Source organism: Triticum dicoccoides, chromosome 7A, assembly GCF_002162155.2.
Source record: "Triticum dicoccoides isolate Atlit2015 ecotype Zavitan chromosome 7A, WEW_v2.0, whole genome shotgun sequence".
Lineage (NCBI taxonomy): Eukaryota > Viridiplantae > Streptophyta > Magnoliopsida > Poales > Poaceae > Triticum > Triticum dicoccoides.
In genome coordinates, this window is record NC_041392.1 from 278,344,074 (window position 1) to 278,367,576 (window position 23,503).

The window sequence follows — 23,503 nt, forward strand, 5'->3', positions numbered from 1 at the left end:
GGCCCGAAGCACCCCTGCGCGCCCTGCGCGAGGAGCACGTCGAGCGAGTCGACGACGCCCACGGGCTCCGGCGCGCCCAGGCCGAAGGCGGCGAAGGCCTCGCGCATGCGTGGGCAGCCGGCGCGCCGGATGCCGTGGCCCGCCCACACGCGGCCGTCCAGTAGCTCGAAGATGTCCGGGAAGACGTCCTCGAACGAGGGTGCGCCGGAGGAGGCAGAGAGTACGCCACCGTCGGCGCCGGCGTCGTCCGGGCGGATGAGGGTGGAGTAGCTGGAGACCTCGACGAGGCGGCGCGGGCAGACGAGGATGGCGGCGAACTCCAGCAGGCTGCACTCGCCGGGCAGCGACGGGGACTGCGCGGCCTCCACGTCGAAGAACACCATCTCCCTCTTCTTGGTGGTCGCCATTGGTTCCGACAAGCAACTCGATGGTGGTTTCTTGGCGATGAAGCTCTGTTTGTTTGTTTCTTGCTTGAAGGAATGGAGAAGAGGAGAGATGGGAGAATGGATGATCCCTGTCTTGTCAGAGGAGCCTGTCGATGGAGTTCTGGGGGCGCAACGAATTGAAAAAATTCCACCCCCAGACCGAAGTTTTCGCCGGCAGCCCCCCCAGGAGGCGAAGAAAATATTTTCTGGGGAGGCCAACGGCTGGAGACGCTCTTAACCACACCCACTGACTGACTCCCCGGTCCCAGCATGGCTACGATACGATCTCCTAGACACACAGCGCTTTTGCACGCCAGCCACTGTACTGCTCCCTCTTTCTCTGTGCCTACTCCTGCTGCCGCTGCCGCTGCCGCTACTGCTCGCAGCCCGCGTGCGCGCGCAGGCTCAGCTCGAAGAAGTCGCCACCTTCTCTCCCCCCCTCACATTTAGAGAGAGAGAGAGAGAGAGAGAGAGAGGCAGAAGCGCCATTTCCTCTCTTGGCACAGCCGCGCGCGCAAGGGCCAACGGGCGGGGATTCTTGGATGTGACAAGCCGAGCGAGCGATCGAGCGGAGCTTCCCTGATCAGAGCAGGCCGCCTCCCTCGCTCCTCTCTTCCATAGCCATAGGAGGGAGGACCGCAGGCACGAGAGGAATCAGCCAGTCGTCTTCTCCGCCGCGCCTTCTTCTTCCTCACATACACCCATCCTCCCTTCTTCCTCTTCACGGGAGAAGAGCTCAACCAGGAGGAAAAGAGGAGTCCTGTCACCTGTGGCCTCACGGGATTCACCAGGCTTCCCTCAAGAGGTGCGTGTGTCAACAACTGAACATGTCTTCTCTTCCTCGCCTCTTTCTTTCTATTATTCTGCAAAGCAGGATTTATTTATGTACTAGTATATCATCTTCTTGTATTGCTTCCATCTTTGCTTTTTCCACTTCTTCCTCCCCTCAATATTTGCTCATGGGTGATTGCCTAGCAAGCTGTAGAGAGAGAGAGAGAGAGAGAGAGAGACTGCTTCTATTTATCTCGATTCTGGGACATCACATCACACAGCATTTGCCATGTGCTGTTACTCCTATGCAGCTCCATCACTGGCTGCCAAGTCTCGACATAGCCACTTGTTCTGCTCAAGATTCGCTGCTTAATCCTCTCCTTTTTACCTCGCTTTGTTTATATGCAGTTCTGGGCTGGGAATGGGATGGGAGATAGGGCCGCTTTGACTGTGTTGCTGGATCTACTCATTTATGCTCCTGTTTATCTTCCCACTGTCACTGAATCGAATCAATCAATCAAACCCCTTCCTTAAAACAGCACCGTACCTACTCTCCCTCCAGCCCTCACCCCTTGCAGCAACAGCTGCTGCCATTTATGTGCTGCTTTACTTCCTTTCAGCTAGTACTAGTACTAGCAATGTTGGGTGGGTGGGTGCACCAATCTTCCCATTTTTCCTCAACTTGAGTTCTTCTGTGCTTTCCTGGTTCAGAAAACGGCAGTGCATGGTTTTCTACTGTACTTCACTATCCTTCCTGTGTTTTCCACTGGCCACTGGGTACAGTACTTGTGTGTGTTCATTGTGAGCCTATAAAGGATTTGCAGTACACACTTGTTAGTAGTAGTTTGGATTAAGCCATCTACTGTACAAAGCTGGAACCTTTATTGCATTTGGTAGTTGGAGAGATCCTTCTTTCCCTTTTGGTAGGATATATAGCCCAGGTTGTCTGCCAGTGACTCATCACCATTTTCTCGCTTTTTCCAGTTCCACTTCTCTCCAGTCATCCATGTTTTTTTTTCTTGTATAAGACAATGATCGCCGTTTCTGAGTTGTGCTGAATCATGTGCAGCTGATGTGCTTTGGGAGCTACGGCAATGGCGTCGCTTGTGCCCGGGGTCCTCCTCAAGCTCCTGCAGCACATGAACAGCGACGTCAAAGTCGCAGGCGAGCACCGGTCCTCCCTTCTTCAGGTCGTCAGCATTGTTCCCGCGCTTGCTGGCAGCGACCTCTTCACCAACCAGGGGTTCTACCTCAAGGTGTCTGATTCCTCGCACGCGACCTACGTTTCCCTGCCGGAGGACCAGCATGATCTCATATTGAGCGACACCATTCAGCTGGGGCAGTTCATCCATGTAGACCGTCTGGAGGCCGCCACCCCGGTGCCTATCTTGAGGGGAGTCAGGCCAGTTCCTGGCCGACATGCGTGCGTCGGCACTCCCGAAGATCTTGTCATGACTAGTTCCTCCATGTTTCTTGGCGAGAAAAAGGCACAACCACCCGCCAACGGTTCCAAGGATGCAGGGGCCTTGTCACTAGAGAAAGAGCAGAGCAAGTTGGAGAAACTAAATGCTTCTGTGAAGAGCAACGGGACGGAAAGCAAGAAACCGCAGCTGACCAAGTCGAACTCTTCGCTTTCGAAACAAGCGCTGGCCAGCCTTTTCGACAAGAAGGAAGTGGTTACCTCAAAGGTGAAGTCAAACAATCCTAGGTCGACACCTTCATCGCCTACCAGTGTACATTCTCTACCTGCATCATTTGAAAGATTCTCAAATGACATGAAGCAGAGAACAAAAGTGAAAGGAGCAGACAAGTCATCACCAGCAAAGTTATCCTTGTTAGAAAAAGCAGCTTCTGTGTTGAAGGTTACTACAGCAGGGAGGAAGTCCTCTGCAGGCAACTCCCTTAGTAACACTCTGTTAAGTCTTGAATCGGGACCAAAGGCGTTGAGAAGAAGCTGGGAAGGGAAGGCAGATGCAAACGTCAAGGCCAATTCAGATTCAAAGGGAGCCAAAGCTGACAGGAAGTCTGAGATTAGAAGCACATCGGTATGCTGCACTATGCTTGTCGCTTAACTTGGTGAATACGTGTGTCATGTTTAATCTGTGCCTACCGTTCCTGATATAGGATCTAGAAGATTATCTTCTGAACATCTTGGTTACCTTCTAATTGTTTAGATCACACCAATGCTTGAACTTGCCGTTATTCATTTTAGTGCCCAGCTCCATACAGTATTCAGAATTACTAAGCGTTATTAGTTGTTGTTTTATGACTAGACTCCTAGACGAAGGCCACCACCACCAGCAGATGAGAAGCCCTCACACAAGGATGACACTAAGATTCAGACTCCTCCAAGGAAGAGCACAGCAAGTGCTCCCTCAGATGATTCTGACCGAATGGTGAATAAGCATCTTTCTCCTATAAGAAGGACGTCTGGGGTTTTAAGCAACCCCAATATTACAAATTTAGTGAAGATTGCTGCAAATAACAAAAAATTGACGGATGCAAACACTTCCTGGACGGCACTTCCTCCATCACTTGCTAAGTTAGGAAAGGTATGGATAGCTCACTGAAATGATCAATAACTGCTAATACTCGTCTAGCATTTCTACCTTTCTGGCACCTTGAGCATGCTGTTTTTTATGGTTATCTACTAAATAAATAAGTCCGCAATTGAAGTTTTTCAACTGATGTGTGAATATACGAATATATTCACTTCTTTTTATGTTAACAAGCTGAGGTCTTATCTTGCTGTTGCTCTAAATATTTTCATTTCATTTAAGCCATGGAATGATGCAAATGTGGAACTGCCTGCTAGCAATGTACCATTTTTTTGCCAAGGAGGGTGTGATTCGATAACAGTTTGGTATGTGGTGGTTAAATGCATTACGTTATGTATTTGTTCTTCATGATTTTATTATATTTTGTTACAGGAGCTTCTAAAATACAGGGATGCGGCACAAATGGCTGCGGTTGAAGCCATGCAAGAAGCTTCTGCTGCAGAGAGCTTACTTCGATGTTTAAGGTAATTTTTATCCTCTCACTACATAATTTATTTTAGTGAGGTCATATATAATTAACAGCAATTCATGGCATTGCTAAGTCAATTGCCTTCAAGAGTCCAATTTTTTTTTCTTTTTTCTTTTTTCGAGAAGGGGGTTTACCCTAGCCTCTGCATCAGAAAGATGCATCCGGCTCATATTATTAAAAATAAAGTCCAGTAACAAAGTCGCCAAGTATCGAGGTGCGAAGATAAACAAAAAGCTCGAAAGAGCTACAACCCAAAGCCACAACCGGCTGGCAAACACAATAGAAGCACTACATGCCTATCCTATTACATGACCGCCATCCAAACCGGTTGAAAATATCCCGCGCTACCATCTCCCATCGGGTAGACGCAGTAATCAAACGCTCCCTGGCCTCCGTCGGAGTGAGTAGCGACCACATACGGATGAATGCCGTGGCCCTGAAGATAACCTGCAAAAAGTGAATGTTTGTTGATTTGTTAGATACTAAATCATTTCTGCAGTTCCATACTGCCCAAAGTAAAGCACAAACGCCAACACGAATGTGTCTTGCAGTATCGGAATCAACCCCATCAAGCCATGTTTCAAATAACATGTTGATAGAGGTGGGCTGATTAATATTAAACGCAATATGAATTGACCGCCACAGAATCTTAGCCAACGGACAATCGAGAAAGAGGTGTTTGATTTTTCGTTATGATCGCAAAAGCTACACCTAGATGAGCCCATCCAGTTGCGTTTTGCCAGGTTATCCTTAGTCAAAATGACTTGTTTATGCACAAACCACATAAACACTTTGATACGTAAGGGAACCTTTACTCTCCAAACGTGAATCGAGGAAGGGACAACGCTAGAGTTAATGACATCCAAATACATAGACTTAACCGAGAACACACCTTTCCTAGTAAGTTTCCAATACAGCTGATCTGGTTGCTGGGTCAGCCGGACCTCCATTAAACGTCTAACAAGGTGGAGCCAGGCCTCCCAACGATTTCCAACTAGCGTCCTCCGAAAACTAATATTGAGGGGAGTGGATTGTAGAACAGTTGCAACGTAGGCTTCTCTACGTCGCACAATGTTGTACAAAGTAGGATATTGAAGTGCAAGGGGAGTCTCCCCAAACCACGTATCCTCCCAAAACCTCGTAGTGGCACCATTCCCGACAATAAATTTTGACTTGTTGAAAAAAAGTTGTTTGACTCTCATCAAACCCTTCCAAAAAGGTGAGTCGGAAGGCCTCACATTTACCTGAGCCAAGGTTTTAGCATAAAGATACTTATTACGCAAAATCTGTGCCCAAGTAGCTTCCGTCTCAGACGACAGTTTAAATAGCCACTTGCTAAGGAGACATATGTTTTTGACTTCCAAATTTTCAATACCTAGACCCCCTTGGTCCTTCGGCCTACAGATTATATCCCACTTAGCAAGCCTATACTTTAGTTTGAGCTCGTCATTCTGCCAAAAGAATCGAGATCGGTAGAAATCTAACCTTTTCCTGACTCCCACCGGAACCTGGAAAAAGGATAAGAGAAACATAGGCATACTGGTAAGGACCGAATTAATCAGAATCAATCGTCCTCCGTATGACATGAGCTTCCCTTTCCAACAGCTCAGTCTTTTTTCAAAGCGATCCTCGATGCATTTCCACTCAATGTTAGTCAGCTTACGATGATGAATGGGTATACCTAAGTATGTAAACGGTAAGGAGCCCAATTCACATCCGAACAATTGTTTATACGTGTCCTGGTCATCCTTTGCTCTTCCAAAGCAAAACAATTCGCTCTTGTGGAAGTTAATTTTGAGGCCAGATAATTGTTCAAATAAGCATAACAGCAGCTTCATGTTTCTTGCTTTCGCCAAGTCGTGCTCCATAAAGATGATAGTATCATCAGCATACTGAAGAATGGAAATCCCTCCGTCAACTAGATGTGGGACCAGGCCACCTACCTGCCGTGCATCCTTTGCCCGACCTATCAAGATAGTGAGCATATCAGCCACTATGTTAAACAGGATCGGTGACATCGGGTCTCCTTGCCTTAGCCCCTTGTGTGTTTGGAAATAGTGACCTATGTCGTCATTCACTTTAATCCCTACACTCCCTTTTTGCGTAAAGGAATCAATCTGGTTTCTCCAGGCCGGATCAAAACCTTTCATACGCAAAGCTTGTTGAAGGAAAGGCCATTTAACTTTATCATATGCTTTTTCAAAATCCACTTTAAAAACTACGACATCAAGTTTTTTTGAGTGGATTTCATGGAGCGTTTCATGCAAGACAACAACCCCTTCAAGGATGTTTCTATCAGGCATGAAAGCAGTCTGGGACAGATTAACCACAGAGTGCGCAATCTGCGTAAGTCTGTTTGTCCCGACCTTGGTGAATATTTTGAAACTCACATTAAGCAGACATATAGGTCTGAACTGCTCAATGCGAACCGCGTCTGTCTTCTTAGGAAGAAGAGTTATCGTTCCAAAATTCAGCTTTAGCCCATCTTTTTTAGCTGTTCCATTCCTCCTTTCTCTGACAGTACCTCAACACTTCATATTTTCAAATGTCACCTTAGTCATAGGCTGGCACCTATGTTAGCTCTTATTGAGTCGATGCTGACAAGACGTTAGGAAGTCCTAAAAAAAATCAAGAAATGAATTCTTCCAGTACAATGTACACCATATGCAATTATATCCAACTTTACTATATTACTCATTGTTAAGTTATGCTTTGAGCATGCAATATGAAACAATTTATAGATAGTAGTAGCATCCAAATTTCACATGGCTTCTAACCGTTGACAGCCTTGATAGTTGATACTCCACATCTGTCGATGTACACCTCACATGGTTCCGAAAATAATTCACACGTTGCAAATGTCTTGGCACTAGCTGGCTTGGATGCGGCAATGATGCCATCAACCATCTTGGCTGGCTCCCTCTCCCCTTTTGACCCATACACGGACTTTGTGATTACTTCTGCACATGTTTGGAGCTTACACTCCACATGTTCTTGTCGCAGAAAGCTAAGGATGTGCCAGTGTTCATCTTCACAGAGTGTGTGTCACTGTGTCTGTGTGCTGATTCTTGTTCAGAAGTACATCCTACTTGTACTTGATGCTGTAATGTTCCTCTAGAAATATTAACTGTTTTAAAAGCAAATGCATTGTATTTTCTTTTACCTCCAGCTCTGCTCACGTAAGAGTTTTACAGTAACACCAACATTACAATTCATCAAAATGTGAACTAGTACTGTGTAAAATTGATGCAGTAAGAACTTAATTACCTTCACTGTTGTTTGTTGGTCTGAGCAGCACGTACGCCGAGGTGAGCTCGACGGCGGAGGAGCAGAACCCGCAGCTTGCCGTGGAGCAGTTCCTCGCTCTGCACTCAGCCATGTCGCGTGCCACCGTCGTTGCTGACTCGCTTGCTAAGGCTGCCGCAGCGACCTCTACAACGACTTCACCGGACCGATCAACAGTGAGCGAAGCCGCGAGCATCGACGAGGAATCCCTTGCCGTTGCAGCGGAGCGCCGCCGCCGCGCGGTATCCTGGGTGGGCGCCGGTCTCGCCACTGACCTCTCCGCCTTCTCCCTCTACAACCTCAGGCCGCCCCCCGCCAATACGTCCTCCCCGCTGGCCGTCGTGCTCGTCGACGAGTCGGTGAAGCCGGCCGCGACAACGAAGGCATCGCCACCAGCGAAGTCGCGGCTGTCGCCCGCGAAGGGGAAGGGGAGACCGGTCCATGTCGTGGCGGCGGCGGCGGCAACGGCCGCCCCACCGCTGGAGTGGGAGAGGGGAGGCGGCGCGGAGGAGAGGGGCGAGCTCGCAAGGCGGCTCGGTGAGGAGGCAAGGCGGTGGTTCCTGGAGTTCGTAGAGCGGTTCCTTGACGCCGACGTGGCGGCAGCTGCGCCATGGGACCGCGACCGTGCGGCGAGGATGCTTCCGCAGCTGAAGCGCGTCAACGACTGGCTCAGCGAGATCGGGAAGCCGCCCCCGGTGGCGGTGGAACCTCCGCCCCACGACGCGGGCGACGAGGAGGTCGCCGCCGCAGCGCCCGCCACTGCATCCAACGGTGTGCCCGAGCAGACGATAGAACGGCTGAGGAAGAAGATCTACGAGTACCTCCTCACCAACGTCGACTCGGCCGCCGCCGTGCTCGGCGAGACGTCGCCGGCGGCAAACGGGAGGAAGGGGTGACCTGGGCTGTGCACATTTCGTGGTGGCACTAAGGAGGTTTCGTTGGGCCGGGCCTGGTTGGGGCAAGAAGTGTGTCTCACTTTTTCACAAAGAAAAATGTGTGGGCCATTTAGTGCGATTTTTCATTATCTTTGCCTTTTTGTTTTTAAAGTTCACAGGAAAAAAGTGGAGAAAGTGGTGGTAAATGGCAATGTGTTATGTCTTCTTCTTTTTTGCGGGTGGCAAGGTGTTATTTCATTCATGATGAAGTTAGATTAACTTTGTGTCATGAAAATAGTGGCAAGCTTGATCTCAGAAATCAAGATACTTTTGTAATTTATGTAAGAGTAAATCAGAAAAAATATTTTAAAAATATACCAGATGGATTAACAGTAAATACTGGAGCTACTATATTTTGCTCCTCGTCCCAAAAAGCAAGTTGGTTTTACATACATTTTAACACTCGCGTACCTAGCAGGTGTGCCGGGTGTGTCATGGCAAACCCAGAATTCTAGGAAATATTTTTTACCATGTACTCCCTCCGTAAACTAATATAAGAGCATTTGGATCATTATTTTAGTGTTCTAAACACTCTTATATTAGTTTACAGAGGGAGTAATAATTAGCTGATTTTCAAGGCTCATCCAAGCCAATTGAATATAGACCTCATTTTTTAAAAGTGTGCACACCCTCCATTTTATTTTGGGTTCGTCACTGCTTTCTAAAGTCCAGCTATAAAAAAATCCTTCCGGATTTATCATGCATTAAAGTTCAAATATCTGTTTAGTTGAAAATGAGAGAGGGTCTATTCAAAGTTTGAATTTATAATGCAATTTTTTGGACCTAATCTATCGTAGTTGGACTGTTTTGCTGATGAGGTGAACTTGAAAAAAGCAAACAAGTACTCTATTTGCTTCGAATATAGATTTTTATTTTATTTCAATTTAAGCTTTAGTTGTATTCTTATGTATAATATGTTATGTACAACTATGAAAGCATAACCATAAAAAAATATTTCTAAAAAAACTTAAAATAGTTCCAAATAAGAACCCAATTGTTTTAGTTATGTTTCATACGACCGTCTCAATAGTTTAGTAATTGTTGGTTCACGCATGAGTGCATGATCTTATACCATTAAAGCGTATGTTTATTTTTTTAGAGTGAACAAAATCTCATATTGAGAGGAACTTATAACACATCACCAAGCCTTTGGACTCTTACTCTGTTTTATAAAACCACAACTTTGTGCTAATAATTCATAGAACCACATCTCATGATGTTGGTCATTGGTGCATGCTCAAGCAACGAAGAAGAAAAATAAGGACGCTGACATGTGTGAACAAATTCACATCCACGGGACAATTCAATGTTGGCCTGCCTTGTAGGCACAACATGCCAGATTGGCTTTCAAGCAGGTGATTTTAGTGGTATGTGAATGAATAAAGCAACTGCTGTGGTCCTATGGAATAATATCCGGTGATTGTTATAAAAGTAAATATGGACATATTCAACTTTTGTTTTAAAAAAGACATGACTATTATCCAAACCAGCAATATAAAGATCACCGGAAATAGGAGAAACTACGTCAAAATTCATGGGAGTCGACAGTCTTTGTCCTCCATAATGGGTTAATGGCACACTTTCACCAAATGATGCTCCAAAATCAGAGACATTGTGACGTCCTTGCTAAATAAGAATGATAGACTACTCATATCAAGAAGGTGCGCCTTCTTTTTTGGAAACTCATCTTCAAAGAACATGCAGATTAAGTGTGCTTGGCCTGAAGTAATTTGAGGATGGATGATCGATCCAGAAGTTTCCCTGGATGAACATGAGTGAGCACAAAATACCTAGGGAAGACTAGTGTTGGTCTTATGGGGCCAATCTAGATCCCGTCAGGTGTAATGCCCAAGAAGTGATGGTTGTGATCGAGGTGGTATTAGAGCCAATCCCCGCGGTTACACGAACATGTGCGGGTTAGGGTGTGGGCATGTGGCGCATGATTCGTGTGGCTAGTCATGGCACACGGCATGGCATGAGGATGTCGATTCTTTTGAGTAGGGGTTATATGTGACATCATGACATAAATAGGCATCGTAGATTACTCATACTAACATGTTGCCCTTCTTTTCTGGAATCATATCTCAAGAACTATTAGTTTATAAGGGTGTTTGGCTTGAGATAATTTGAGAATGGCTGACCGATCGAAAAGTTTTTCTGGAGTGCGCCCAATTATAAGTACAAAATGCGCTAGAAAGGCTAGCGTTGATCTATGAGGTCAGTCTAGATCTTGTTAGGTGTAACGGGAAGAAACCGGGGACCGTGGCCGGGGTGCTATAACCAAGGTTGTCAGAATCGCGATTTTGTTATACGATTCTACGACTTTACAATCCAAACTTACCCATCTGATTCTACGATTTTAGTTCATAAAATCTACGTTTCTACGATCCTGGTAGTGAAGATTCTACGATTTACGATTTTATTATCAGAGCTCCGATCCGATTCAAAATCGCGATTCTGACAACCTTGGCTATAACCATGGACAAAAAGGCATCATGGGAAAGCTACAGCTCTGTCCTTCGCTCTAGAGAAGAAGTCGTCGCCAGATAAGATTTTTTTGTGTGTGCTGGAGCTGCAACTATAGGAAGGGTTGAAGTGACAGACTGCAAAAACCTACATAAAAGCCCCACAATGGGAAAGCTACAGCTCTGTCCAGTAGATTGGAGCATCCCCGCGCTGACATTTCCAACAATGGATGAGGAGGCAGTGGCCTACTCCTGGAGGGAGGGGGTACGACGACGTGGTGCGTCGAGATATCGCCTATCGGAGAGGAAGGGTCCAGGGAAAAAGTTACATTGTCATTACAAACAAAAACGTATACGTTTAATATATAACTTTTGACTTTTCACATTATATCACTGAAACCATGTACACGGACTGTACTAATCCTATATGAGTTTTTATTTTGCGATGGTAAAAGAGTTTTATTCCAAATGCATAGGGTTACAATCGAGAGGCGACAGTTTCTCAATACACGGTGGTCCAGCCGGAAATCTGTTGGTGCTTCTGGGAGCGCGCGCTCCTGCCATCGATAAAAATATTTCAAAGTGTGAAAAGATTAAAAAAAATCAGCACATACATCTCGACATTATATGTGTGCACATTAAGTTTCGGAGAAAATTGACATTTTTTGTGGCTTGTGTAAAAAAGACAAAAATTATGTTTTGTAAAAAGCACTTTTTAACACCGAATTTTGTCTTTTTTACACGCGACACATAACTTGTCGTTTTTTTGTGAAACGACTTTATGAGCATGTACAATATCGAGATGTAGACGTCAAATTTTTGTTTGGATTTTTTTGACATTTCAAAATATGTTTAAAACACATTTTTAAAAACAGGAGTGCGCGCTCCCATGTGCCAAAACGCCATTCTCGTGGTCCAGCTCTCAAATTTGACCAAAATTATATCGTGTTTCAAATTTCAAGGAAAAGCACATGCATATAAACAATAGAATACAAGCATGCCCATTGATACAAAAAAAATGATCATTTGCAAGATACGATAGAATCACAACATAAGTTCTTTGCAGTAAGTTAACTAATGGCTTAAAGTATAGGTCATGTCCCCCCAAGGAGAAGTACCGTAACATAAGCTTGATGCAAATCAATTAATGTTGTGCCCATTAAGAAACTGAATGCACTCTCCATATTTAGTAAATAACAAATTACAATTCATATTATTTTTGGGTCGAATTGGTACTTTTTTGCATTGTTGTCATCATGTATTTACACTTGTTAATGTACAACCTTAATCCTTTCCACAAGTGCATCATGATACAAATGCTAAACGTTTATGGGTTGCCCTCCAACACACCTCTCTTTTTGCCAAAACGTGTATGAAGATAAGCTTACATTGCAAGTAAAACGTGTTGGCGTCATGTTTTCCTATATATATTTTGCACGGTTTCACTCTCATCCACCAAAGGCCCAATCTCCACGAGATAAACGGTGCAATGCCCCGTGTGTTTTAAATAGAAATCCTAACGAGTGTCCCTGCGATTTTCCAGGCCTCTTCACTGTTCGTCGTCCGGAAAATAGGCGCACGCGAGTCCAACCTGCAAGCCGATGAACAGAACGAATAGGCCAGGGATTCTCTTCTTCTCTCTTCGTTTGAATCCAAGGTGGTTGCTGTTCTTCCTCGCGTGATCGATATAACAGAAAAATGCTGCGATCTTTACGGGTTTGTTTAGATCTTGTCCTTTTTGCAGTGCCTTCCAGACCTCAACGGTTTCCGTCACGATTCCTGACCACATTCTCTCAACTCCGTAATCCAAGAAGAACGTTGGATAATCTAAAGAGAGATTCTTGGAGCCAAGAACATGAGCAGGTCTCCGGCCCCGGATGGCGGCGGCGGCAATCGCTTGCCGCCAGTGAAACCGTCGGTGTCGCTGTCACCGTCGCCGACGGGCCCTCCGGAGAGCGACATCAGCCACATGCCGGACTCCCCCGCGCGCAGCCTCGGTCACCGCCGCGCGCACTCCGAGATCATCGGCCTCCCCGACGACCTCGACCTCGGTGTCCCGGGCTGCGCAGGGGACGGGCCGTCGCTGTCGGACGAGAACGAGGAGGAGTTCTTCTCCATGTTCCTCGACGCCGAGAAGCTCAACGCGCAGCTGCGCGAGGCGTCGGAGACGGAGTCGTCGTGCGCCTCGGCGGGCGCCGGCGCGGGGCCGAGGCCGCGCCATCACCACAGCCATTCCATGGACGCGTCGAGCTCTTTCGACGCAGAGCAGCTGCTTGGGGCGCCGTCGGTGGAGGGGATGTCGACGGTGGAGGCCAAGAAGGCAATGTCCAACGCAAAGCTCGCAGAACTGGCGCTTGTCGACCCAAAGAAGGCAAAAAGGTTTGGTCTCTTATCTTCTCTTCTTGCGAAATTCCATCAGTAGGATTATCCACTGTTCATCACAATTTGATAAGTACATTTTTTTTCATCCCAGGCTATTTCTTATCGAGTTTTTACAGCTGTTATATGGATGAAGAAAGAATGAAAGGGGTCTGAAATGCTGTCAAAAGAAACGAAATACTCCTTCCGTCCCAGAATATAAGAACATTTTTGTCACTAGGAGTACATAGAACATTAGAAGATTTATCCTGGATCAGTTTGGAGCATTAGATGGAAAATGAACGGCCCACATTATGTCTTCTTCCTCCATGCGTTTTCCAGATTGCATTTTCTTATCCTCCTCCCGCCGACTGCTGCCACCGGCCGGGCTGCCTACTGCCGCCGCCCGCGACCGCCCTCCCCTTAACCTCCCCCACCGCCGGTCTTGCCGCCGCCCCGGGCCATCCCTCTAGCCCCGCCCGCGTCCATTTTTTTTCTCTAGCAAAGCCCCACCACCGCCCGCACCCTGAACCCTAAGATAGATAATGGGGCGATGACGGTGAGCCCCTTCCTTCTCTCTGGCGAGGCCCTTCCTTCTCCTTCCTCCATTCAAAATCGACTGACCCGAATTCGAAATTCAGCTGACTGACATGTAGCCAAACTGGTGTTTTTAAGGTCAAAATCTCTCGGATGAAAATGCTTCCTAGCCATAAGTATAAGCTAAATGCACGATGTGATCCGAAGAACAGGCAAATCTTTACCTAGAAAATGGCAACTAACCCTAGTTAGTCCTTCTGTTCGAAAAGTTCCTAATTATCTATGTTTACTTAGTCTCCATAATTCATGTGATAGGATTTGGGCTAATAGACAATCGGCGGCCAGATCGAAAGAAAGGAAGATGCGGTATATTTCTGAACTTGAACGGAAGGTGCAAACCCTGCATGCAGAAGCAACAACATTGTCAACCCAGCTGGCACTTCTACATGTAAGAACTGCCCCTCCTCAACTTCTGTTATTCCTCTTCTCCCAATATGTTTAGAAATGTGGAAGAATATCTTGACCTATCTGTTTTGATCGGTACCTATAATGCTTGTTTATACGGCAAGAACTAGAACTAACTAGAAAATCTAACAGAAGAATACTATTACCCTTTTGTGTTTGGATGCGGATCATGCGTATCCCTCTCCTGTAGATTTCATGTAATTTCACCATCATAATGAAAATTGTCCAAGCATGTCATTAGCTACCTTCAACAGGTAGACAATGCCATCATCCCTATGTTTGTGTCAGGTAGCTTTATCCACCTTGTTAGCTGCTAGGTAGTGGTCTGCATCTCAGTTCCCACTGTTATGGCTAACAACAGAGAGAAGAAACAATTTGCTTGATATGACTGAGGGTGTGTTAATTATGAGTCGATAGCTAACCTTGTTCAGATAGCTAACCTTGTTCCTTTTGCCACATTGGTAAATGACACAGAGAGACACTGCTGGGCTCTCTACCGAGAACAGCGAACTGAAGATGCGCCTGCAGAACGTGGAGCAACAAATCCACTTACAAGATGGTAAAGTCAGTAATTCCAGTTACTCGTTGTCTTTCACCTTCTTCGTTCTGCCACGAATGTAAGACAATCTTGCATGTTCACCGTGGGGGAGAAGGTGATTAAAAGGTGTTGTGAACTTCTTGCTCAGCTTGAGGGGCGCTCTAGCGCATACAAGAAGGAAAGATAATTTGTCATGACCATTTTGTGGTTTTTCGTCGAAAACTTACCATTTGCTGCTGTTGTTGCAGCTCTGAATGACGCACTGAAATCTGAGCTGCAAAGGCTGAAGATGGCGACGAGCCACATGGGCAACACCGTTGGGGGAATGATGAACTTGATCGGCCCACCCCCGCCGCACTCTTTCGGAGGGAACCAGCCAATGTTCCACATTCAGGGCCAGGCTGCAATGCAGCCATTGCACCAGATGCAGCAGATTCACCCTCAGCACCAGCAGCCGTTGCTGCATCCGCTGCAACTGCAAGCACAGCAGCTGCTGTTGCAGCAGCAGGCTTCTGCTGCACCACCACCCAACCCGAAGATGAAACGGGCCATCTCCGCTCCGAACCAGTGGATTGGTGGGTGGTCCGAGAGCAGTGGCAACTGATCGAGCTCCTGTCTGGAATACAGGAATTTCACAGGGATACCGTGAAACGAAAACCCCCACCAGGCAAAATTCATGCTATCTGTCAGAGCCGGGTGGATTCAGGGGGTTGTGGGGCATCACCCAAGTGTAGATTGATCACCAGCAAGTATATAGCCTATATATAGGGTTCAAGGCTGCTCAAGTTACGTTCAGTTGTCGAGTCTTCCTTCTGAAGAAATAGTTCTGTTCTTATGGGGTCTACAGGTGCGGATGTTTGTTGAAGGAAAATGTTACCAACTCATGCAGATTCTTCGGATTTGAGAACTTCTGGGGTCTACAGGTGCGGATGTCTGTTGAAGGAAAATGTTACCAACTCATGCAGATTCTTCGGGTTTGTCGATGCGCTGTCAATCTGATTAGGAAGCTGGTTTACAAAGGAAGATGCTGCTGCATTTCTTAATCTCATGCGCTGGCCTTTGTATGTACAGATTGTTTTCTTTGTTTTGATCTGGGGCCTTTTCATCGTGGATTCATGGTCACTTTTGGTGACTGGCAAGTTTTAATGTCCTCTCTGCATTCTTCGAATACAAAATGATGCGTATTTAGCAGCATATTCATAGAAGAAACAAAGACAATCTGTCAAGTGTAATTTATACTAGTGATTTAAAAAAGGTTCACCAACAGAGTACGTTTATACTAGTTGAGTTGATTGCGCAAACCACATGTTTTGGGACTAGGGTTCCACGTAACCACATGCCTTGCAAGTAAAAGGGAATCACAGATCCCTCAAAAAGGAAAAACACAGACCCATGAATTTTTATTGAAAGACTAGAATATGTATTAAGAAACTGCTCTATTGGGTGCTCCATGTTCCTTTTTTGGTGAGCGAATCTGACACATGACTGAAATGCACACCAAATATCCACATAAAACACTGGGCAATTGAGTAGAAGGATTAGCACATATCTTTATATCACTAAGGCTACATTATTCCATTCACAACCAAAGGTTGCTATGCACTTAATACAAATCATCATAGTTTTGTATATTTTGCTGCCGAAAACAATTGTCACTCTACTCACATGGTAATTCACAAAAAGAAAATCATTCTCTTCAGTTGCCTCCTGTAAAGATGCAAGATGATGCTTTCACTCATCATCGTCAAGACCAGGTACGAACAATAGGTTGACGTCAAATACGACGGGGCTGCTCGGAGCCACTCTTGGCCTCCCGGGAGCTGATGTAAGGCCCTTAGGGAATGCTAACTGCTCAGATCAAGAAGATGGGAAATCATCACTATCCTGTCCAGATACCCCAGACTGAAGAAACACAGCGCATGATCATTGGAGGAAAAGGTAAAGTTTTCTTGCACAACAGCTAGTTTTGTTTTGTTTCGTTTTCGGCATTGCTCTGTTAAACTTGACAAGGCAAGACTACTTACTTGACCGGGTATGTACAACCGACGTAATCCTCCAACTTTCATCGACAAGATCCCTTCATCAAGTCCCTTTATCACCTGACATTGCCAAACATATGAATGAGAAGATAGAACACCATGCCAAATCTGAAACTTTGAAGCTATGAACTGCATATATGTAAGTATATGACAAATTTAGATTTCCTAGGGTAAGCAACGAGGCAAAACTGCTTGTTAGTCCAGAATTGCAGATGATAAAGATGAGCATGAAATTCATTTAGGTGTGCTACTATTAAAACAAAGGGTTATATCCTTTGAAGATGAAGGCGAGACCATTCGGCATGAATGGTGAGCTATATAAAAAACAATGAAGATGAATGCGGAGCACTGTCAATAAACAGTGTTTCTAGGTTCAGATCAATTCACAGCTGTGTGGGTTAATTTTAGTCGTCACTTCCAGAGGGGCATGCAAATCGGTTGATGCAGAGGCCAGGGTACTCCCCTTTCCAAAAAAAAGAGGGGCATGCAATGCATCAGAGCCTGCAGTAAATACCTGTCCTGCGCCAACACGGAATATGTAGGGCTGGCCTTTCTCCAGCGAGCTGCACAACAACACCAGGACATGGTAAGAGGACGAAGTGTTACTGACCAATTATGTGCACGCTGAATGCACGGTCAGTCTGTCACCCATCAAATGCGCTCAGCTCAGTTATCTCTCACCTGTCGAATATCTGTCCGTTTGGCACCATGGCGATGCAGTTTGCAGCAACCTACACACACGGTGATCAAGAAGCTTACGCGTTGGCAGGCAATCGTCGAAAGAGAGAGCAAAAAGAAGAGGTAATGGTGAGCACCTGGAAGCCAACGGGCGGACTCGGCCCTTGCCCGACTTTGATGTCCTTGTACTGCAAACCGGACTCCGTAGTCACCATAGGCAGCTGAAAACGCAGGAGAAAAATTTGCGGCCTGATTCCATGGATTTTGCAGGAAATACTGCATGAATCAAGCAAACGGAATACTGCATTCCTATGATGCTGTCATGGCGAACGTACATTTTCGAGCTCTGCCTCGCAGGCGGCGTCGCAGAGCTTGGGCTTCTCCTCCGGCGGCAGCCCGCCGGCGAAGGCGTCGAGCGCGGCCTGCAGGCATAACGCGGACGACGACACCCCCAGAACCACCGCCCCGACCACGCCCCTCCGGGTGACCACGCCACCGTTGTCGTCGTCAGCTCCTCCGCATTGCGCCGCGCTTCCTCCGCCAGCGGCAGCCCTCCTGCAGCATGGCGCCCTGCTGTTGCCACCTCTGATGAACGCCCTGCCGCCGCCGCCGCCGCCGCTGGGAAGCCAGGCCCTCGAGCTAGCGCCACGCGGCCCTGACGGGAGGAGAAGCGGCGAGGCCGAGGAAGAGGCAGCAGCAGCCATTGGATTAGGGAGAGGGGGAGGGGGAAGGGGAGGAGGAGGACGACGGCCCGGGAAGAGGACCACGGACGAGTCGACGGGAGAGAGTGGATAGAGCAAATTAAATCCGCGGTGGCCGTCCAGCCTCCACCACTCGCTTCGCGCGTGCAACACCACGCACGGGGCACGGCGACCGGAATCAACGGCCGTTGCGTTCGGCTTTGTTAAATCAACGCCGCTAGAGTTTTTATCGTTCTTGTACGGGACGCTTATTAATATTATTTCTGAACACATTACAGACACAACATTTATATATACGCACATACCCTTATTTCTATGAACACACACGTACACCCTTACTAGCAAAAGAGCCCGTGCGTTGCAACGAGAGAAAAAAAATACCACATGCCCTAACCCAATAAATTAAATCAGGGACGTCGCAGTAATTTATATACCAGAAAAGGTGTAATCAAAAGGATAATTTATAAAGTCGAACATGAAAACACATTTTTGAGTTTGCCGTGTGTACCCTAACCCGTGTATATATATTAATACAACATTGTCTAATCCTTATCCACCTATGGATGATGTTCGTCTCGTTTTCAGTTTTCCGCCCCCTTATCTACAAATTGCCATTCCTCATCATCTTCACCCAGCACCGCTATGCTCCATCTTCCTCTTCCTCTTACCTCAACCCCACCCAGCGCTCTGCTCCGATTCTTTCCATTATCATTATTATTATATTGTTTGCTCTATGTTATTTTTGCATTGCATCATGACATCATGTCATCACGTCATTAAATAATTCACACCATTTTTAAAACTATGATGATATTCATAATTTAATTTGAGGCCTCCTTTTATTTTATTTTTATTGCTTTTCTTAGTTCCATTCCAATGTTTCACAAATTCCCATGCTTTTTTCTACTTCAAGCTTAGCCTCTAAACTTTGCCAAGAATTCTTTAATCATTTAACCAAGCTCCATCAAAAGTTCCATGATTTTTGGGCACTTCTAATTCAAATCAAATTCAAATGAATTTGAATTTGACTCTTCCAGTTTGGGTGAAACTTATTTTGTTGGACTAATTATAAATCTTAGGATCTACAAAAAGTGTTTCAACATTTTCTGAACACACTGGCTATTTCTTTTCTTCTCTTTTTCCTTCTCTCTATTTTCTTTAAAGGTAGAGAAAATGGAAAGGAAAGGAGAGAGAGAAGGCAAGCAGGCCAGCCGCAGCCAGCCCAACCTGTGAAGCAGGCCTACCAAGGGCCCAGACAGGCCGCCTCCATAGCCCTAGATCCCCCTCGCACTCAGATCCCACTCCTCTCGTTCTCTCCCTCACGCAGCGCCGCCAGGGGAGAGGACCAGCGTGCCCTCGCGCGCCACCCCCCAGCTCTCGACCCCGACCGCCGCGCCATCGGCTGACGTCGGCGAGCCGCCTCTCCATGCCCCCCCCTCGCGCTTCCTCCCTGATTCGCGGCACCCGCGCACTCCCGGCCCCCTCTCTCATCCTCTCTTCCCTTCTCTCTCTAATCTCTCTCACACGTTGTCTCCAGGGAGCCCGCCATGGAGGTCATCGCCTCTCTGTCTCGATTCGTCCGCCGCCGGATCCACGCCGGAGCAGCGAGCCAGCCATGGAGGTCATCGCCTCTCCGTCTCGATTCGTCCGCCGCCGGATCCACGCCGGAGCAGCTGGATCCGCCGCGTGGGCCACGCAGGCCGCCGCCTCTCCCGTCTCGATCCGTTTACCGCCGGCTCTTCAGACCCGGGCGTTGATGCTTCAATGCCGCTGGTGTTCCTGTGTCTTTTTTTATTCTTCTTTTATTTCTTTGCCTCGTGCCTTGGCTTGCTTGATTCTTCCAACTGACGAACACATATAAGTCGGTAGGATTTGATTTTAAGGAGCAAGGTGGGACTATTCTTACATATATAAGTTGCTAAATTGTTACAGAACAAAAAAATTTGGAGAGGGCCCCAGGCGGGCCTATCCAGGCCCATCTGATGAGCGACGTACGTACGAGAAAATCAAAAGTGACGGACGACCAGAAGCATTAGCTGCTTTATTAGTAGGGAAAGATTCTTACGAGCATCTCCGAAAAATTGAGGTGACATATTTTTTTAGAAGAAAATGGTTGCGTCCCTGTTCCATTCCATTCAGAAACGAAACAGCAATTCAGTACAAGTCTTACAAGGTAGGTTTACGGCGGACAGCAGGCGGACTGCCGCAGTAGCAGCAAATAAAACTAGAAAGTAGAGAGTTGCAGACATAAAGAGAAGGACTCCGGTGACATACGCCCCAGCCTAGACAGCAACAAGAGAACATCATTCTTTTAAACGTGTAGAGCTGCTAGAAACTGCAGATTCTTCAAAGGGAAGGACTTCAAAAGGTGTCTCCACGCCTCAGCCAGGATCTGGCCACAGCAGCAGAGGTGGGCTTCTCGCTTTCATCTCCAGTTCTTTCGCGGCCCACTCCAACTTGTCCTTGACACACCCTGAGGAAAGGCATTCTCATGTAGATAGATTTGATGCAGTTTTTCGCCAGATAGCCTGCAAGTCAGGCCAACAAACATTATTGAAAACCATGTCATTGCGAGTTTTCCAGATTGCCCACAGCCCGGTTGCATGAACAATATTAGTCGCAGCAAAACTATCTCCTCTCATCCAGTACATGGAGATGGACATTATATTAATGTCTTCATTAATCCCAGTAAGGACACAGATGGCTTTCCAGAATTCAGCAGCAACAACACAGGTACTAAATAAATGAGAACAAGATTCTTGTTCAGAGCAAAATACACAAGTAGGGTCACCTACATCCTGCCTTTTGCACAATTTGTCTCTGGTTAGCAGCTTGTTGTTAGTTAAGAGCCAGCGAAAAATCTGAATTCTAGGTGGAATTTTGATCTTCCAAATAGCAGGAGAACCGACAGGAAGCACTCCCCTGAAATTAAGAAACTTATAAAAGGATTTAACAGAGTAAACTCCTTTGGAATTCATATTCCAAAAAGGGGAGTCCTCTTCTACTATGAGTTGGATAGAACTGGCAATTTCCAAGAGCTCGAACCACAGAGACATAAGTTCCTGGGTGAAACATCTCCGAAATGTAAGCTTAAGGTTACTGTCGTCCCAGATTTTATCAATGGTGGCATTTTGCTCATTAGTTAGAACATACAGGTCCCAGTACTGGGTAACCAGAGTGGCATTACCAAACCAATGATCCTCCCAGAATCTAACCCTTTTGCCATTGCCAATCTTCCAAGAGAAGCCAACCTTGGCAGCTTGAGCTACCCAGAGCACCCCTTTCCAAAAAGGGGATGCTCCAGTATTGGGACAAGCAAATATATTACTCTGAGGTTTGTACTTGGAATCAATAATATTTTTCCAAATTTTACCCTCGGAGTTATAGTATCTACTAATCCAAGAAGCTAATAAGGCCAAATTCATGTCCCCAATGTCAGTAATCCCAAAGCCCCCAAACTCCTTTCTCATGGTAATGGAATTCCAGGCAGTCAGGTGGTATTTGTGGTGGCCCTCATAATCATCCCAAAAGCAATGAGCTAGTTGGGAATTGATAAGTTTGATGGCCTACTTGGGAAACTTGATGAAACCCATGAGGTAAGATGGAATACTGGCTAAACAGGCTTGGAGTAAGATAAGTCTTTTGCCAAAAGAAAGAAGTCTACCTCTCCACCCAGCAACTTTCTTAATGATCTTATCAACAGTGGATTGGAGATCTTCCTTCCCGATCTTGCTAAATGGAGAGGGGCCCCTAAGTACTTAATAGGGAAAGCACTTAGCTTGCAGCCTAAGGTTTGAGCAAAAACTAGTGCCTCATCTCTATCTATATTGATAGGGACCAGGTCACACTTGTGAAAATTAATTCTCATGCCAGAAATCTGCTCAAAACATGACATAAGCCATTTGAGGTTTTTGGCATGGTCAAGGTTATTATCTAAGAAAAGTAAAGTGTCATCAACATATTGCATGCTAATAACACCAGCAGGATTAGAGGGGGGGGACACCAGCAATTAAATTTGCTTTAGCAGCTTTAATCAAAATTCTAGTAAACATATCAGCCACTAGGTTAAACAATAGAGGAGAGACAGGGTCTCCTTGTCTAGCTCCTTTGCCAGCTATAAAATAATCATTGTTGGTGTCATTGATTCTGACTCCCACAGATCCATTGCAGAGTAAAGATTCAAGCTTATACATCCAAATAGGACCAAAGCCTCTCTTCCTCAGCATTTTCAAAAGAAACTCTCTACTGATCATATTATAGGCCTTTTCATAATCTAACTTAAAGCAAAAACCAGACATTTTGTTGGAGGCTACTGCATGCACTACCTCATGAGCAGCCACAATGCTTTCAAGAATAAATCTCCCTTTCAGGAAAGCAGTCTGGTTTGGAGAGATGAGTGTATTACAAACAGGACCAAACCTGTTTGTAGCACACTTAGCAAAGATTTTAAAACTGCAATTAACCATAGCTAGAGGTCTGAACCTATCTAGTTTAACTGCATTAGGTTCTTTAGGGACCAAGGTCAGGAGGGAGAAGTTGAGTCTATATAGATCAAGTTCTCCAGCCTCCCAATCTCTAAAAAGAGCAAAAAGATCATGCTTAATAAAATCCCAGTATTTCTGGTAAAAAAGAAAAGGAAAGCCATCAGGGCCAGGTGCTCCCTCAGCATATGAGCCAAAGACAACAACCTTGATTTCCTCCTCAGAGAAAGGCTTTTCCAGCAAATTAAAATGATTTGTGGAGAGTAAACTATCATGGTCCCAAAAGTCATCTTTGAGATCAATATCAATAGTAGGCACAAAACCAAACAACTTATTATAATAATCTACAGCTATCTGCAAAATACCTTTAGTGTCTTCAACAGGACCTGAGGGGGTTTCTAGTACAACAATCTGTTTCCTTCTCCTTTTTTGGTTGGCTACTGCTTTAAAATAGCCAGTGTTAAGCTCTCCCTCTAGAATCTCCTTCTCCCTGGATCTCTGTCTAGCCTTGATCTCCTCCTTTCTCCAGATCTCATTTAAATCACCTGCAATGTTTTTCATTCTTTTCTTAGAATTAGGAGATAAAGGTTGGGATTCAGCTATAATATCCAAACAATTGTATTCGGCCACCATAGCCTGCTTATTCCTGTTTTGGTCTGCTTCATAGTTAGCACACCAGCCCTTAGCAGCTTTTCTAGTGGTTCTGATTTTAAACTGCCAAATATCAATGGCTTTGGTGGCATTACACTTGGTATTCATTTATCAAATCTAAAAAAATTAGATGAGGAGGTGGGAGGC

At 45.9% G+C, this 23,503-nt stretch overlaps 3 protein-coding genes across 7 annotated transcripts; 2 read left to right on the forward strand and 1 right to left on the reverse strand.

Moving 5' to 3' along the window:
- Nucleotides 1-785: 785 nt before the first annotated feature.
- LOC119330727 lies at nt 786-8,648 on the forward strand. Of its 3 annotated transcripts, XM_037603848.1 has the most exons (6): nt 786-1,230; nt 2,266-2,884; nt 2,981-3,241; nt 3,470-3,748; nt 4,127-4,218; nt 7,519-8,648. In XM_037603848.1, the coding sequence occupies exons 2-6, from the start codon at nt 2,291-2,293 to the stop codon at nt 8,402-8,404; spliced, it is 2,112 nt and encodes a 703-aa protein (XP_037459745.1). In that variant the 5' UTR covers nt 786-1,230; nt 2,266-2,290; the 3' UTR covers nt 8,405-8,648. The 3 variants fall into 3 exon arrangements, with proteins under 3 accessions (XP_037459745.1, XP_037459743.1, XP_037459744.1); XM_037603846.1 differs by having other exon boundaries at nt 2,266-3,241; XM_037603847.1 differs by lacking the exon at nt 786-1,230 and adding an exon at nt 1,411-1,845 and having other exon boundaries at nt 2,266-3,241.
- Nucleotides 8,649-12,355: 3,707 nt separating this feature from the next.
- LOC119327768 (transcription factor RF2a-like) lies at nt 12,356-16,017 on the forward strand. 3 transcript variants are annotated; one of them, XM_037600863.1, is made up of 5 exons: nt 12,356-12,565; nt 12,635-13,287; nt 14,119-14,251; nt 14,743-14,827; nt 15,055-16,017. In XM_037600863.1, exons 2-5 carry the CDS (start codon nt 12,764-12,766, stop codon nt 15,408-15,410), a joined length of 1,098 nt encoding a protein of 365 aa, XP_037456760.1. In that variant the 5' UTR covers nt 12,356-12,565; nt 12,635-12,763; the 3' UTR covers nt 15,411-16,017. The 3 variants fall into 3 exon arrangements, with proteins under 3 accessions (XP_037456760.1, XP_037456761.1, XP_037456759.1); XM_037600864.1 differs by having other exon boundaries at nt 12,653-13,287; XM_037600862.1 differs by having other exon boundaries at nt 12,356-13,287.
- A 314-nt stretch (nt 16,018-16,331) lies between these two features.
- On the reverse strand, nt 16,332-18,361 carry LOC119331469 (peptidyl-prolyl cis-trans isomerase FKBP16-3, chloroplastic-like). Its single transcript, XM_037604631.1, has 6 exons — nt 17,859-18,361; nt 17,661-17,744; nt 17,527-17,576; nt 17,360-17,408; nt 16,831-16,905; nt 16,332-16,654 (listed from the first exon to the last, which is right to left on the reverse strand). The coding sequence occupies exons 1-6, from the start codon at nt 18,225-18,227 to the stop codon at nt 16,538-16,540; spliced, it is 744 nt and encodes a 247-aa protein (XP_037460528.1). The 5' UTR covers nt 18,228-18,361; the 3' UTR covers nt 16,332-16,537.
- Nucleotides 18,362-23,503: the final 5,142 nt, after the last annotated feature.

Coding starts and splice junctions, on each gene's coding strand:
- LOC119327768 (XM_037600862.1), top strand. CDS start 12,764: ATGAGCAGGTCTCCGGCCCCGGATGGCGGCGGCGGCAATCGCTTGCCG. Junction 13,288..14,118: donor GACCCAAAGAAGGCAAAAAG/GTTTGGTCTCTT, acceptor TTCATGTGATAG/GATTTGGGCTAATAGACAAT. Junction 14,252..14,742: donor CCCAGCTGGCACTTCTACAT/GTAAGAACTGCC, acceptor TAAATGACACAG/AGAGACACTGCTGGGCTCTC.
- LOC119330727 (XM_037603846.1), top strand. CDS start 2,291: ATGGCGTCGCTTGTGCCCGGGGTCCTCCTCAAGCTCCTGCAGCACATG. Junction 3,242..3,469: donor CTGAGATTAGAAGCACATCG/GTATGCTGCACT, acceptor TTTTATGACTAG/ACTCCTAGACGAAGGCCACC. Junction 3,749..4,126: donor CACTTGCTAAGTTAGGAAAG/GTATGGATAGCT, acceptor ATTTTGTTACAG/GAGCTTCTAAAATACAGGGA.
- LOC119331469 (XM_037604631.1), bottom strand. CDS start 18,227: ATGGCTGCTGCTGCCTCTTCCTCGGCCTCGCCGCTTCTCCTCCCGTCA. Junction 17,409..17,526: donor AACGGACAGATATTCGACAG/GTGAGAGATAAC, acceptor GTTGTTGTGCAG/CTCGCTGGAGAAAGGCCAGC. Junction 16,906..17,359: donor TCCGTGTTGGCGCAGGACAG/GTATTTACTGCA, acceptor TGGCAATGTCAG/GTGATAAAGGGACTTGATGA.